General features: G+C 43.8%; 1 protein-coding gene across 3 annotated transcripts in view; it reads left to right on the top strand.

Moving 5' to 3' along the window:
* Positions 1–424: 424 nt before the first annotated feature.
* The window catches only part of LOC144753030 (cytochrome P450 2D15-like), a 298908-nt gene continuing 282692 nt past the window's right edge, over positions 425–16640 (top strand). For 2 of the 3 annotated variants that reach the window (XM_078640834.1, XM_078640846.1), the window contains exon 1: positions 425–733. In XM_078640834.1, coding sequence (XP_078496960.1) covers positions 524–733 — 210 coding nt within the window. In that variant the 5' untranslated portion in view covers positions 425–523. Of the gene's footprint in view, positions 734–1013; positions 1271–16640 lie in introns of those variants that run through there. The other variant, XM_078640840.1, reaches the window with a different exon arrangement.

A 16640-nucleotide genomic window follows, 5' to 3' on the forward strand; every position in this document is an offset into this window, starting at 1 on the left:
TGTAGGTATTTGACTCATGCCATCTGTTTGCGGATGTCTGTTGGTGGGTTGTCTGTGTATGGATTAATATTTGTGGGTGTATTGCTCTATTTGCATTTATGTGTGATAGATTTCGATATGTTCAGACATTATGCAAAAGTCGAGCCTATTTGTTTTGTCACTGACTGGCTCGGCAACGCCAGGTGTGCCATAAACTTTTACTGATTCAGGCTGTTTACACTACCTTTAGTGGCCAATGGGAACGGAAGGTCGTCTGTCCAAATGAACACATGACTGCCGCCTGGAGAATCTAATGAGAGGGAGGGAGGGGGAGACAGAGAGAGGCAGATCGGACTGGAGAGAGAGGGAGCTGATAGGTAGAAACGGAATGTAATTGGGCGGAGCTAGGAAAAGAGGCAAAGAAAGAGATAGAAATGTGGGAGTCAGGTAATACAATTTAATAAGTAAGCACTACAAGAGGACGGGGAGGGTGGAAAGAAGAAACAGAAAGTGCACTTTTGATAGCGAGTTAGAGGTAGCAAGCATGGGTCTGCTCTCTGCACCCTGGTCCCTCCTGCCCTCGGGTACCTTCCTGACGATGCTGGCTCTCTTCTTCAGCGTCTTTGTTCTGCTTTATGACTTCATGAAGCGTCGGAGGAGTTGGAGCCGCTACCCACCCGGACCCACCTCCCTGCCCTTTCTTGGGAACATTCTGCAGGCGGATTTCAAAAATCTCCCTGAATACTTTGCTCGGGTAAGTCTGCCGGAAGAGAACCGCTTTCAGCCAATGAGTGTTGTCTGCACCATGCATGTGTTGTGAAGATTAGGCACCACACACAATAATATATAGGACAAGGGCCATGTGAATCTCGTTTCCCCTAGCAATTGCGATAATTTACAGGTGTTTTTGTGGTTATAACTCTCCCGTAATAAGAAAATGATGTCACAATGCCTGTAATAATGCATCACAAGCGAGTCCCCTACGCCTGTACGCCACCTAACACGCCTGTAATAGCGCGTCACAAGCGAGTCGTGACGACACAATGCCTCTGCTCAGGGTTAAGGCACGCTGGACCGCTGGCTTCCCTTAGATGCTGTGAGGGAAGAGAGCAACCAGCAGCCGGAATACGGCGCCTGTGCGCCCCCAGCAGAATCTGTGTGAGATAAAAAAAAAACATCTGTTGGAGGAGTACAGAGTTGGTATACCGGTCCGCTGCCCAAAAGTGACCTCGACTCACACCCTCCGAAGGAAGGATGAAGGTTGTCCCGAATTCTGCTGTGTGGAGTGACGGTGAGAAAAACATAACGTTGCAAAAAGGGTATTTAAGGAAGAGGGAGTACAGAATGGGAAACATACATACATCGGCGGAGGGAAGTAAAATTGAAAGAAGTGGCTGCTTGTTATTTGGGACTTTTGTTTGGCTAGTACTGGCTTTTGCTAAGCAATGACACATTGCATTCTGGAACATGTAGTTTCGTTTTATGTGCTAAAAATAAGATTAACGACTAGGACATATGATTTATTGACACTTGGCCCCTCAGGAACAAGGATATTTGCAAAAAGGGGCAAACAACTTTAAAAAGCATTGGTCGGATCAAAAGGTATGCCTGGAACGTGATGTTTGCAAGAGTGGGCTCCAAAGCAAAACACGTGCTATTCGTCTGACCCTGTAAAACAGTGCTTGATGGGAGGAATCGTTTTCTAAAACATTTGTCTTTTAAATATAGCGTGTTTGGAACTAATGATCTGATTGATTTAGCAAAGTCACTCCTGATGAATTTGTGTGCTATGACTTGTATATACATTTCAAAGCGTTTTTATCCATGTATTACCAGGAAACAAATATGGAATTGTGTTATTATCATATGACTCTTTTAAGTAATTATTTATGACTGCATATTTCGTTGTTCTCTGACTAGATCTAAATCACTAAAACTAATTTGATTTGAAAAGAAGGAGAGGCAGTGAGGGAGGGATGGGTAGGATAAGGATTATAAATGTATTTATGAATGAAGGAATGGGATACTTTTAATAAAGAAAGGGAAAATAGCATATTGGAAACCAAGGAGTCAGGAAAAGTTTGTACAAATAATCTAAGCAAGCGTTTTCAATGCAATAAGTCTCGCTTTTGGAACCTTATAAGTATTTAGCTGTGCAGCACATTATTCTGGGTACAGCAACATTTATTTACTGTGCAAGAAACAGTGAAAGGGATCAGTACCTCAGGTTATCAATAGGTGTCCCTTGGGACACCTTTTGGCCACATAAGGTACCTCATTGTACCCTGTGAAGGATCATGCTCAGAGATGAAATGAAGTAAATAAAAAATACCATTTGATAAGTTTCTGCAAGCAAACATGCCACGCTGGAACAAAAGAAACAAACAGTGTGTCCGGCTGAAATTAAAGAGATGCAGCGCCAGAGTAAAAGAATGTTTTAAGTTCGTTCTTTTAAAAATGGGGTTGGACAAGCCAAAGCTGCAACTAAAAAATAAAGCGTGCCGGTCAAACAAAAGAAAGGCACGGTTGCCATAATTCAAGTTAAGTACAAAAAATAGAGCTTATTTCAGCACTCTCAGAAAAAAAGTACAAATATCCCAATTGTAGTGCATATATGTAGTCAACAACAATTGTATATTGAACATAATTTTGTAGGAATAGTTCAGAGCTGTAAAATGATATCCTTTCTCACAATATAAATAGTCACACAGGTACATATATTCAGTGTTCAATACCGAAAATATTTACTCTATATTTGTGGACTGTTGGAACAATCATCTTAAAACTTTGTTGCGAGACTATACTTATCAGATATGTCTGGACCTCTGACTTGTAAATCGCCTTGAAAAACTCTATGTTTAGACGAAACACATGTTGGCAAAATCCTTCCTGGGAATACTAAAATAATAAAACCAACAAGTTGAACACTGAATATATGGACTTTTGTGACTATTTATATTGTGAGAAAGGAAAGTATTGGTCAGCTCTGAACTATTCCTACAAAATTACGTTCAATATGCAATTGTTTTTGACTACATCTGTCTACTACAATTGGGATAGTTGTACTTTTTTCTGAGAGTGCTAAAAAGAGCTCTATTTTTTGTACATATGCATACACATTAGTTTCTAATGGGTAATTATCATCTATGGTAGTGGGTGATTAGAGCTGAAAGCACCTCAAACTGACTGAAAATGTGTATACTATTGATTCACACAAAATTTGATTAAATCCAACGCTTCATTTTTGAGGTACGTCATTTTCCCAATTGGGGCCACGACTACCTCATTCGAATATATAACATCATTCAAGATAAAGCATGGCATAACGTGCTGCACCTAAACAAATAAAATACATTAAAAATACCCTTAGGGTCGGGGAAGTGCATTCGGAAGTGGTAGCTTTGTTCCTGCAATGCCAGCTTATTAAGAAAATAGTGCTCAGAATCATGTAAATAAAACACAGAGTAAAAGCACATGTAAAAGGGGCAGTTCTTATGGGAGGTTTTAAGAGTAGAAAAGGAGGGACTTCTAGGCAAAACTAATGCAAGGAAAAAAAAGCATTTACAAAAGACAGTCACAAGAGCCAATTAAAGACATTGGCTGGCAATGGGCGGAGCTCAAAGCCCATGGGACACAGGGCCAAGACTGATTTGCATATGGCTGGGTGTAAACTGGAATGGCGTGGCAAGGAAAAAAAATGATGGATTTAACCCAGATCTGTGACTGGAGTTAAATGTTTGATTAATTCAGCATTCCGTCTATCATCTGTTCTTTTTGCATTTGTTGCCCTAAGTGGGAAGGGTATGCCCAGACGTGGGTCCAGTGCTCGCTACACCACCAGATTCAAGCTAGCATGGCTGATGAGGGGTGTTACTGAGAAACCCGTCCCAGTATGCTAATTTCTGGTCCACGGAATACCTGGCCTGGCAGTTTGGGCTGGACTGTTCTCATGGGTAACAGGGTCATTACTGATTTGTATATGGCTGGGTCTTAACTGGAATGGCATGCGAAATTAATGATGGATTTAACCCACATCTGTGACTGGGGGTGAATGTTTGATTAATTCAGCATTCCGTCCCTCATCTCTTCTTTTTTTGCATATCCTGAACACAGCATGCCTCGAAAAGACAGCGCAAGCGCTGCCAAGGCAAGACTTAAAATAAATCCCATCCAAGTCACAGAAAAATCTACTACAATTTACCACAGACAAGCATCAATCTGGCACTGCTGCCCTGCGAGTGACCCCCAACACTGCTTTAACTGAATATGAAAGCACACCGCTAGTTGGGGATTACAGCACCAAACACTATTTCATGGCTAAAATAATGCATTATTCATAATAATTAAATTAAGGTAGAGTAAGATAGGCCATCTAAAATAACTATTAATCTCTCAAAAATAATAACCAAAGTAATACGAGAGCTCCATGAAAAATAATTGAATAATTAGGATATACATTAAAATGAACACTATAGTGACTATCCTTTCATGTCTAAATACCCTCAAACACTCCCAGATCTCACCACAAGCTCAGTTCGGACATGGTACAAAGGGATCAGACACTCGTCAAAAGGATCATCATGGTGAAAACAGTCGAACAGATTTACAAGCCCCTTGCTTCATCCTTACATTGCCGTTGCATCACGCTTGCGACACAACTCCGGCAATGCGCTGCCATTAATCCAGAAGATGCAACATGCTTCTGACTATCCTTGTGCCACGGTGCCTTGCATTGTAAATGCAACGCATTCGTGGTGGCGCAAGGGTATTCCTACGTGTCGCATCTCTACTGGTGCATCCCTGATAATATGCAGGGATGCACCAGTCCTTGTAGATCTGCCCCAGAGTTTTATTGGAAAAAACAGAGTGGCAGTGAGGCACTCCTCTGTAGTGGGCAATTATAACATGTTGTGGCACTTATATCCTGGCTGTGAGTCAGTGTTATTAGAGGGGAGGGGCTCCAAATAAACTTCTAAGGGGTTCCTCCATTTCAGATGAAACTTTAGTTTAGAGAGATCTGGCAGCCAATAGAATATTGGCAAAATATTTGACAGCATTATTCAAAAAGGATATAACTATGCATAACTGCATTGTTTGAACTAATATATATGTTTCAAGTTCCCAGTTTTATCACATAATTGTGAAAAAAATGTGTATCATTCTTGGGGGACCCTGAATTTTTTATATATCGAAGGGGCATTAACAAGTCTGAAGACATGGCCACAGAAACTACTAATTCTCGTTTTCAGACCCATATATTATTTACCTGCAGCTTCAAATCTTGAATGCTAATGTGACAGTCATATTTACCACCTTTGCTTGATCAACAACAATTTCCAAAGAAAGATAATAACTTGACCATATCATGTTCCCCAGGCCATTACCTTTGCCTAGGATCAAGTTGTATGTTCCTTCTAGCACTCAATACAGTGTAAAACGGAAGGCAGCGTTTACAACGCAGGAATTACATCGCGGTTCCTTTACAACATGGTTGTTACAATGACAGTGTTGTGTGAACGCGATGCCTTTACAACGCAAGTCATTAGATCCACTTGCTGTGGGGGGCGCTCTAACATGAGGAATAGTATGATTTACTATTCCAATACCTTCCTTACTGTTGCACAGGCTGGAGTTGGAATAGTAAATTATACTATTCCTAAGTCCAGAGAGCCCCATACAGCAAGTCGATCTAGTGACTCATGTTGTAAAGGTATCGCGTTCAAACAACGCGGTCGTTGTAACAACCACGTTGTAAAGGAATGCAATGTAATAGCATGCGATGTAACATGCTATATTTAAGTAAAACATACAAAGGGAGTAACTTGAATACCCGGTTGGTTTGCAACAACGTGCGAGGCCTGCGCTTCAAGTGGCAAATAACATAACCCACTAGTACAGATGGTGCTCTTTAACCACTGGATGACCCAAAAATTCAAGGAAACAGCTCATACCAAATGGCTATGTTCCTGTATTTGTTATATATATGCTTGTATTTTTCTATGTAAAACTCTGACAAAGTGTACACGTCAGTCCAATAGTACTCCAGGAAAAAATCATTTTTCGTCAATCTGGGTATGAAACCAGCCAAGCAAAATGTCAGTTGTCCCCTTCAGCCTCCTCACACAGGCCAGAGTTCTTCATATGATTGGCTAGCAGTTCACATTGTCTTGAAAGTCACAAATCCCAAGATTTTATATCATAATGTCACTTGTTTTTCTATATTCATACCCAACTATACACACCGTTATAAAGATAGGGAGTGCAACTTTGAGTGCTATTCTGCATTTTAAATAGAGAAGCGTAAATAGTGCACTACTATGCAATCACCCCTACAGGCAGGTACCTTACTTGTAGCGCAGGAGAGCACACATCCACCCTAGGTGCCCACCCTCACAAAACATTAAGTTGACGGAAAACGGTTCTGCAAAAACACCATGTCCTATTGAGTAATTTAAATAATTTAGTTGCATTTGCCCCCAAAAGCAGCGGTTTAATAGGTAAATAAAAATAGTTCTGGATTAAATTTAATTGACAGCATCATTTCCAGAATTTAACGCTATGCTTATTGCACACAAAACTTTTCATGTGGGCAAAAAATCCCAATACGAGAGCATGGTAAAGGAAAGAATGCAAGTAGCTGTTGTTTATGTCATGTGTGATTTTGTGCTTACGTATCCATAAAAAATATGTGCATACTAGCAAGTAATTAGTCAAATGATGTTTCACTCATTGCCATGATGGCTATACAGCATAACAAATCATAATTGCTTAATTAGCAAAATTGTTAGGGTTTTAACTAAGTGAAACAAACGTAAATTTGGATTTTGTACTTTTGAGCAGTGCTTCCATAGTGCCTCACACGTGCCACTCACTGCGCCACACTGCATCACTCCCAAGGAGATGGACAAAAGTCATTACTGTGGTTTAACCAAGGGCTTAGCCTTTTAATCACATAGACACAACTCATTGTGAAATGATAAGTGACAACCTTCGTCATAGTACAGCATACATTGTTATGAGAACACCGTTCATAAGATCAGCCAGATCATACATAATTGTTTCAGAAGCAGGATATAGGGCAGATGAACAGTTCATCGATTGTGTAAGCAACACATCAGTATCTCGACCTTCCTCTACCAAGGAACATTTCCGAAAGGTTAATGGCAAGTGCCAGCAGGCCCCTTTACCTTATCCATCGCCCTCACCTTCAACCAAGGGTATACATTTATTAATAACTTTCAGGGCACCGCATCGTGGTCCATCCCTGCCAGGGGATACCTACCACTAGGCAACATCCCCCAAAAGGTTCAATTTTCGGCATCCCGGGGTAGGGCAGAAAGGTCCAGAACCACCAGCAGGTCAGTCCCCCCTCCTGCCTGCCCAGTGCCCACATTTATAAAAAAACCCTTCCAAGGGGAAAGTCCAGTAAATCAGTCCACATTTGGGGTAGTCCCCATTTCTGCTGCAGGAAATTCCGCCACATTCTGCCTTCTTGCCAGGGTGGGTGGATGGTTGTGCGAATTCGATGTGATGGATCCTGGAGCTCGGTGGAGGGAAAAAGAGGCCGATCTCTCGCTTGCGGGGCCTTATAAGCTGCTGCCCCCCTTTGGCGCCCTCCGATGATGTCATGGGTGCGACCCCTCCATTGTGGCAACACCGATGAAGGACAACTCTCCAACTTTGGCTGCTCCTGCCCGTATCGCGACTAAGGGCACCCCTCCGCTATGCGCCGGGTGCGCCTTCAGAACTTGTAAAAACCACAAACCACTTTTTAGAACGATAATCTTTTGTAACCAGTAGCGGTTCCTAGAGGGAATGCTGCGGGGTGGTGGAATGGGGCGGGGGAGGGGCAGGCTGGGAGGTAGTAAACTCCAGATTAATTCCGAACGGAGTTCAGTAACTAAATAAATAAATAAAACGAATTACATTGCGCACTGCATCGCCGGTTTGGCGTTGCAGCGCGTGCAATGTTATTCGTTTTATTTATGTATTTAGTTACTGAACTCTGCTCTGCCTTAATCCGGAGTTTACTACCCCCCAGCCTGCCCCTCCCCCACCCCGCTTCAAAGCATTCCCTCCAGGAGCCGATACTGTTTGTAACCCCCCTACCTGTATTGTACATGCGGCTGCACACATTTTTAATGTACGTAAGCATCATGTGGTAGCGCATTGTCATTTCATTTCTCTCTCTGGCACACTTCGGAATTACAAAAATTGACTTCTATTTTGCTTTCCTAACTGCTGAAAGCATACATTTCCTTTACAGTTATTTGCATTTTGTTGTATGTTGCAAAAAAAAAACAACAGCCTATAGCCTTTCCTTTCACACTCCCTGTACTCCAGCAAAATTGTCATAATTCACTTTAAAAACTCATCTAACTTTGTAGTTGGAGAAAGAAAAGTAAACGCAAATCAAGAAAGAATAAGCAAAATATGTGAAGCACTGGGTCGTGACCCACTCTGGGAAACACTGCTTTAGAGAACAAGCATTGGCAAAGTCAAAAGGTTTGTCTATGCGAGCAGTATTGGCTTTAGCAATGTCTTCTAGCTTGTTGTACAGCCGCATGGAGTAGAATGGTGTGTTGTAGAGTTAAGTGGGGTAGACTAGGGTGGCATTGTGTGTAGTAGGTAGAGGGGCACTGTGTGGATTGGCAGAGTTGTGTCGACTGAAGTAAAATGCAAAGGCATAGAGTGTAGCGGCATGAAGTTCAGCGCAGGGGCGTAGAGTGCAGAGGTATAGAGAAGAGTGGTGTACAGTGCAGCGGGGTAGACTGCAGTGACAGGAGAATGGTGCAAAGTAGAGGGACGTAAAGTGCACTGACTTACGGTGGAGCAGAGAAGAATAGAGTGCAGTAGAGTAGAGTGGCATTGAGTGCAGCAGCTTAGAGCAGAGTGGTGAGGAATGCAGTGGCATAAATTACAGTGCATAGCATAGTGCAGAGTAGAGCATATTGGCATAGAGTGCAGATGCGTAGAGAGCAGTGGTGCAGAGGCATAGAGAACAGTGCAAAGGGAAAGTTCACTGGATAAATAAATTAGGTAATGTTATGAAAAAGGACAGCTAAGTATTTTTACATCCAGTATTTTAGGGCAGCAGGAGTGCATGAGTTATTCACTACAAAGACCAGCAACAGCAAACAAGAGAAGCAAAATCAAACTATTCAGAATCAACGTTCCCTGTTAAAACAAGAGGGGGTCACTTACTGTATGCAAAGCCTGCCTCCCCCTAACACATCAATTTGTTCCATTTCGGGTTTCTCTTCTCCACTTCTTTTTTTACGATGATTTTATGCAAAACATCCACTCCCACAATGTTTTCCTCCCTTAAAATTCCTGTGGCTGGTACTAATTCTGTGAAAGGCTAAAAAACATTAAAGAGCTTGGTGAACTAAAAATATATATTATCTTGTGTGTACTTTAAAGTTGTAAAATAGTCCCCCTTGCATTAAATGCAAGCACTCCGTATGGGGTGGAATGGAACACCAAGCAACTAGCATGAAATGAGGAAATCTCTGGCCAAAACTCTAGCTATGTACTTTTACAGTTATTAACAAAGAGTAAATACATTAATGTACTATCAAACCAGACATAAAAAATAATAATAGTAGTTAGGAATTTCACAGACGTTTTCTATAAGTTTGGAAAAATGACAAAATGTCTGTAACAAAAACTCAGCATCAGAGCTAAAGTGCTTATCGTCACCTGAGAGACGTCTTCGGTAATCCCTAAATCAAGAGCCAGTTGATAAACGTTACATATTAACAAGAGCAGGAGCACAGACCGCGCAGCTACAAAATAACTGAAACCGGATGTGGTACAGAGGCATCTGTTGCTGAAGGGGTTTGTCAAACATGAGGATCCAAAGCGCAGGCCATGAAAGGCTGGAGAACGATGCTCCTAAAGTTTTTTTGCACAAAATGCAAGTTGCGAAATTAACAGTCGAAAAGAACAAATAAAAAACGTTTAACGCTAAGCCCGGGGATTGCACTCTGAAAACAACTGCACCTTTTCGTGTGCAAAACCACACTCTTGACCAAAGTCCCCATAGTCCAATGTGGCCAAAAGGCGGTCCTTTCTCTCCACATATTTTGTTCTGTACAGCATTGCAACGATGGGTTGGTGCTGAATTCAGGTTTTTTTTCGTTCCCACCAAAACACCATTCCCAACCAGCACGAAGCAACCTTAAGTGCCGAGTGCTGTCCCAGTACTCACACTACGTACTGTGTACGGTGCAAATACAAAGTGCAAAAGAAATGTCCACCACATGTGCTGGCAGCCGAACGTATCTAAACAAGCAAGACCTATTGTATTGCAAACGGGTGTGCGAGCAGGTGGGGGTCAGGGAGTAGAGAAGGCACGGACAGCGGGAGTGTGGGTGGGGGGTGCAGGGGTGCGAAAAGGCACAGACAACGGGAGTGCGGGGAGGTGAAAGAGGTCACGGGCAACGGGACTGCAGGTGAGGGAAGGGGGGGAGAAGGCAAGGACAACGGGAGGGGGGCAGGGAGGTGCTGAGAAGGCACAGAAAAAAATAGTGCTCTAAATAACACGTACCGTACAGTGTAACACTCGAAGTAAAGGGGCCAATAGACATGGGAGGGTACAAATGATGACATGGCCAAAAAAAGGCAGGTTTTACAAGCCTCATAATCAATCAGAAGACAGAATTTATGAAATACAAAGACAGAAGCCAATGAAAAATATGGGCGGAGAGTGAGGGCAGCTTGTCTCCAATACTGTAACAGTTCATGCCTCGCAGAGCAAGCAGGGCATGCGCGCTGCCGCTGAAGCTCGACCTAAAAATAATGCGGGATGGAAAGTAAAAAAGTTATGTGTTAAAACTAATGTACACCTTCAAATCATGTATTAGAAGCATTTTGAAAGTCACGTTTGAAGTCTGTGACTTTAAGAAATGCACTCTGCATACAACCTTGTGCCTCTACTTGGGTGCACAACTTATCAATTATGTGCATTATCCACATGGTCAGTGACGGCTGCCGCCCCCTCCCTGTGAACCCACATCAACCCAGAACACATTGACACGAAACATAATTGTCTTTGGAAGGCGGGGGATCCCAAGACCCCCCGGCCGTATATATTAAGATACAAAATAATAAAAATTATTAAACAAAAGATACAGTTTTATGCAAAACATTCAGGGACATTAGATCCAATCATATCAACCAGTATGATAGGCTAACCTTAACAATATTCTAATACAGCTTGTTTCCTAACCGAATCTAACATCCTCCTCTGAAACTTTTGCATACTAACATTACTGGCCATATGGCGAGGTCGCTAACCGGTGTCAGGTCCCACTATGCGCCCTTACCGCAGGTGCGCATGCGCAGCCGAGCCCGTTAATTACTCGGTCCACTCCGTGAACTCCATTTACCCACTGAAGGAGGGCCCTTACTCGCGCCATTCGCTGACGTCATGAGTACGCGCGGGGTGGCTACCAGCCTGAGGACAGCGTGACTCTCCTACCCGCGCCCCTTTGCAGCACCAGTTACACCTGCCCCTGAAGTTCTAGGAGGGGCCAGTGACCCCTCCTCCTGGGCGGACACCTCCAAAGGATGATGCCGCCCCCCTCAGACCTTAAAATAGCTGCTCACCGGTCATGACCTTACCGCCACAGGCCAGCATTGTTACCCAACGATCTGGCCTCCCCCCTTCCTACTCCTAAGAAAGGTCATACCCGCCTCGCCAATCCCTCTAGCCACACCAATGTGTTATTAGACCACAGGACGTTCCCTGCCTCAGTCAAGTGTACCCCGTCCCGCAGGTAGAAATGTTCCCCCCAAACACACCCATGAGGGATGTCTGCAACCGGGGGGGCTCGGAATAATTTGTCCAATTGCGTGTTGATCCTCTTTACCGAGTGATTCAACGCCTTGTCCGAGTCCCCCCATCGCCACTGCAACCGAGGTATAAGTTGCGACAAAACTACAGTGCAACCCGGGCATATCCTGTCCACCCACCCCGCAGCGGAGATGATTTCCTCAATAAGGATGTGCCTACTTAGTTTGGCCAAATCATTCTCCCCCGGGTGAAGTATCACCACTGACGGGGGGACGGGCTGCTGAGATAAGAGTTCCCGAAAATAGCTACTGAACTGGCTGCGGCATAAGCCCCCCCTCCCAAGAAGAAAACAGAAAACCCCTTGTGCTCCGCCCTTTTCCTACTTTGACTTGAAAGACAAAACATGTTTAGCGCGCTTCACATAAGAGTGGCCCACAAACCAAGTCACCGATGTCCGTTGGTCTTCTTGTCGCTTGTGTTGAGCGGCTGTAGTGCCTTAACGCCCCGTGGCGAATTCCTCCCCTGCGTGACAGGTTTGCGAAACCGCCGGCACAGCTTTAACCATTGAAATGGCCGTTCATCACACCTGATGCTTTTCTCTGACACTCGCAATCCAGGTGTAACGATCCTCTTGGCTGTCCACCTCTTGTAGTCGTGGTGTGTAGCCCTTCCCAGGTAACAACCATAGGACCGGTCAGACATAAAAAGGAAAACAAACACAGACGATTAATGCTTCTGGCCTCCGGACCACAGATACAGTACACATGCCCGTATTATGTTGCTGTCATACTCTAAGCCTTAGCTAAGGTCTGCCCCCGGATGCTTTCTATCCAACCTGCAAGCTTAGACCTGTAGTCCACAGTGAATGTAATAGCCCATCCATGATTAATTCAGGACAATAGACAGTGTGAAATGCCGTGCGATAGTGCTGTATGGTTAGGTAAGGTATCTGGCTTCCTAACAAAAGCTGCCCCACACGTGTCTGCATTCATCGTCCTCAGATGCCAAGCCTTAGCTGAGATTAACCCCAGATGTATTTTCCTCATTATTCGCTGCTGCGAGTGGTCACCATAGCATAGTTTGTTACACATGTATAACCATGCGCTAGGAATAGGCCTGTAGGCTACAGTGAATGCCATAGCCCCTCCATTATTACTTACTGTCAATACAAAAAACCCCTACCAGGACATGGAGCCTAGGGCTTTAGACACCGGCCCCCCACTGCCTAAGGGATACCTTTGAAGGTAGCACAACTTTGGTCATGGTGTGTAGGAATATCAGGACCCCAAGAAAGAGGTCAGTAGTTTTGAGAAGTTGCCACACTTGTTGTAACTATCAGTTCGGTTGATTCCTTCGATAGTAGTCCTAGAATGATGAACTTGTGAGATAAAAGCTGTTTCTATGCACGAGTCTCCATGCGTCACTACCTTGGGTGATTCCTGGTAGCCCTAGCAGATAATGCTGCTCTGTCTGCCAATCGAGGTTCTTATACCCCTTTCTTGATATCTGGTTTGGTACGCCCCTAGGGCTCAACGTATATTGCGCTACCTTACCGTGTGTTAAATAAGTTTACTGACTGTCCTCTTTTGCCTCTAGCCTCAAAAAGGGACTAGAGGGATGTGTTTAGAACAAATACATATATTTTACATATACCTGATGTGGTTCTCCTTTCGTCTACTTACTCATGAAATTGTAGACTGGTAACACAGGATGATTTACGTCCCTCCAAGCCGTAGCCTGAAGGCTGCTATACACAGCTACCACTAGGATAGCTTTCCAATAAGGTAGTCTTTGACCTACCATCAATACGGGTCGTTTAGACTGGTGCAATGTGCCCTCTAGAATTGTGGACCGCATATGCCAGGCCACCTTCTCACACTATGCTCACATAATTTTCCCCCAAGAGCAAATGACACCACTCCCACAAGCACCTCAATGGCTACCTGATCTGGCTAGATCAATGTTGAAGGCATTCTGCACCATCTACCGGGCCTCTCAAGAAAAAGGAGTTCCACTACAAAGAAAATGTAAGCCATGCAGACAAGACAGAGCTCTTCGCTCAGATTCGTTGCATTCCGTAATGCATAACTCGCTGCTGCTGCTGTTTCTAAAAGCCAATAAACTAAGAATCCACAGCAGAACGTTATTCCCATATTGATGAGAAGGGGGGGGGGGCTAAATGACAGTCCCCACCCATAGATCAGGATCATAGCCTGCAGTCTGGAGCACACATTGTACCACTCGATGACTACTGCATCATTAGTTATGCGCCCGCACTTTGCTGATGGCCAGGTTGACTGGTAAACACATTACACATTGGGTACAAAACATTTATGCCCACGATGCCTCCTTTTAAAAGGGTTTGCAATATGCCCGACTCTGATTTACCTTCCCAGACCAGTGAATGGCTATGATCTCCTTATAATCTGGGAACTCCGAGCCAGGGAAGTGTTTTCACAGGACGGGGAAAATTTATCTATCAAGGGATCAATGCTCCGAAAGGCATGTCATTACACTCATTTTTTAATTCTTTGCGCCAATATACAAAAAAGAGAAGGGAAAACATAGAAAAATTGACTCTCTTTACAGGATTTCCCTTCCCCCACAACGTTCACCTGGCATGACGTCATGCCATCACTTCTCCCCTAATGAGAAGTGAGCAGTGTGCGCACAGGCACCTCGAAGTGCCTGCTTGTCCCTGCAGTCTGGAAAAACAGCGCACCTATGCCAGGGCACAAAACAGAGCCCGATAGAGACCCGTCTCCACTGTCGGTGCTACGCCCCGGCCCACTTAAAGCCCTGGAGCTGGAGATCCTACTGCGGATAAGATTGTTCAAGTCTGTGGGGGTGCTCTCCTTACATTTGAGAGCATGTGGGAAGTGTGTACTAAGATGAGCCGAGCGTAGGGTGAGTCTCGGATCCTCTGCTGAGCAGAAAGTTTGTGTTTTGTTTCAAGCACTGACCGTGTTGTGGCTAGCCAAGTGTACCATTAGTGTTCATTAGAGAAATGAGACACTATTATGCAATATTTAATTTACCTTTGCCTAAACCGAACATCAGTACTGTGCGCAAGTCATCTCTAAATGTTAGGAGTTCATATCCCAGACTCATGCCAGGGCCTAACATCACGCATTTGAAAGATGTGCTTTACAATGACTCTCTATTCTCGCTGTATTGTGCGAATGGTGACGTTATTGGCCCGCTGTCTACCCTAATGCGATCCTAACCCGGGCCGCATTGCGCGTGGAATGGCAGTGTATTTATTTACTTATTTATGCCTTTACATATAACGCGAACTTTACCCGAAGGCTTCAGAGCGCTCCACGATAGGAACAAAATTGATACATGATGAGAACATTACACGAGAGCAGATTACAAAAGCAGACGTTAAGTTACGTGAGGTAAAAGCGACAAATGCGAGCAAACAAAATACATAGGTCGCCAAAAGTGCACAGGCGGAAAAGTGACCAGCGTGCAGCCCACAAGAGAAAAACAACGTACAATCTGATGTATAATACCGCAAAATGTGCTACATACTCAAGCACAAGAACAAACGCCACGCAGGCCATGGTGGCATAAATTCTCTCCTCTGAAAAATCTTTGCGCCCTAATATGGTTGTCCCTTTCAATGCAATACGAAACGTGAGAAAAAGAAGGAATTAAATTAAATAGTAGCAAAAAAAAAAAAAACAGGAGACACATTCACGACTGATCAAATAGTGAGCTCCTGTCCTGAAAAGTAGAAATGTGTCCAATGCCCACTAGATGAAAGGATAGCTCAGTGATTTAATGCACCTGTTGTATTTTTTAAATATCTATTTATTTAACACCAAAGTAAGTCATGTATACATTTTTATGGCTCGATAAGAGGCTCGAACCTGGTCTCCCAGCCCCAAAGTCGGCCGCGCTAACCGTTAGACCACATCCTCTCCCCTTCCACGTGACTAAAATATGTGATGCTTGGGCAATCACTTTATCTACCCATGTCTCCCCTATACAGTATCGAGTGCAAAGGGAGTATTGATTTATACCGCAGAAAAGGAAATTGTTTTCAAAGAATGTCAAGATTATTTTTAGATTTTACTTGCACCCTATAGAAGGAATTATCTGCCGCCTAGAGGTCCGGAATGACTAAGCGCTTTTTTACAGACCCTGCTTAAGAAATAGAGCTTAGCAGCTGCAAGGGATGTTACCATCATTAAGGTATTCATCGTCATTCACGCGTTGATGAAAAAACGAACAAATTATCAAATAGTACATTACAAATAAGACATTAATTCAATGTCAGCAAATTCACAAATTAGGAACACAACACTCATGGTGTGCTGCGTGAAGTTACGTTTTCGGGGCAATGATTTAAAGGTCGAAATCAATCAAAATACACTTGCGGTTAGACTTGCATTTCTTTTCAAAAACGTGCAAAAGCAGACTCCTAGTGGCTCAATTTGATGCAACCAGACAAGTAATGTGATAGAAGAAGTACCTCCTTCTAAATGAACACCACGCTGGCCTGTCTTAACTGCAACAGTGGGTCATATCTGTTTCCTGAGTTTTATATAGCGCGAACACGATCCAAAGCTATCTGGTATCAGAGGCTTTACTTGAGCACAAGTTGCTTACACAAGGAACACACACCCAAGCTCTTTAAATCGAGCTGCATCGCATCGGCGCCAAGTAACTTGCACTTAAGGGGGTCCTACTTAGACGGTGTTAAGCCCCGACTACCATTACAGTCACACCACTCCCAATTCTAGTGACTCGAGCGGTGCACCACCCGCCTACCTATGCGACTGCCGAGTGCTCCTGCGCACATTCCTCAGCCCCGCTCCACAGCTCCTCTATCCTCCTTGTCCTCCCGACA

This window comes from Lissotriton helveticus, chromosome 1_1 (genome assembly GCF_964261635.1).
Source record: "Lissotriton helveticus chromosome 1_1, aLisHel1.1, whole genome shotgun sequence".
NCBI lineage: Eukaryota > Metazoa > Chordata > Amphibia > Caudata > Salamandridae > Lissotriton > Lissotriton helveticus.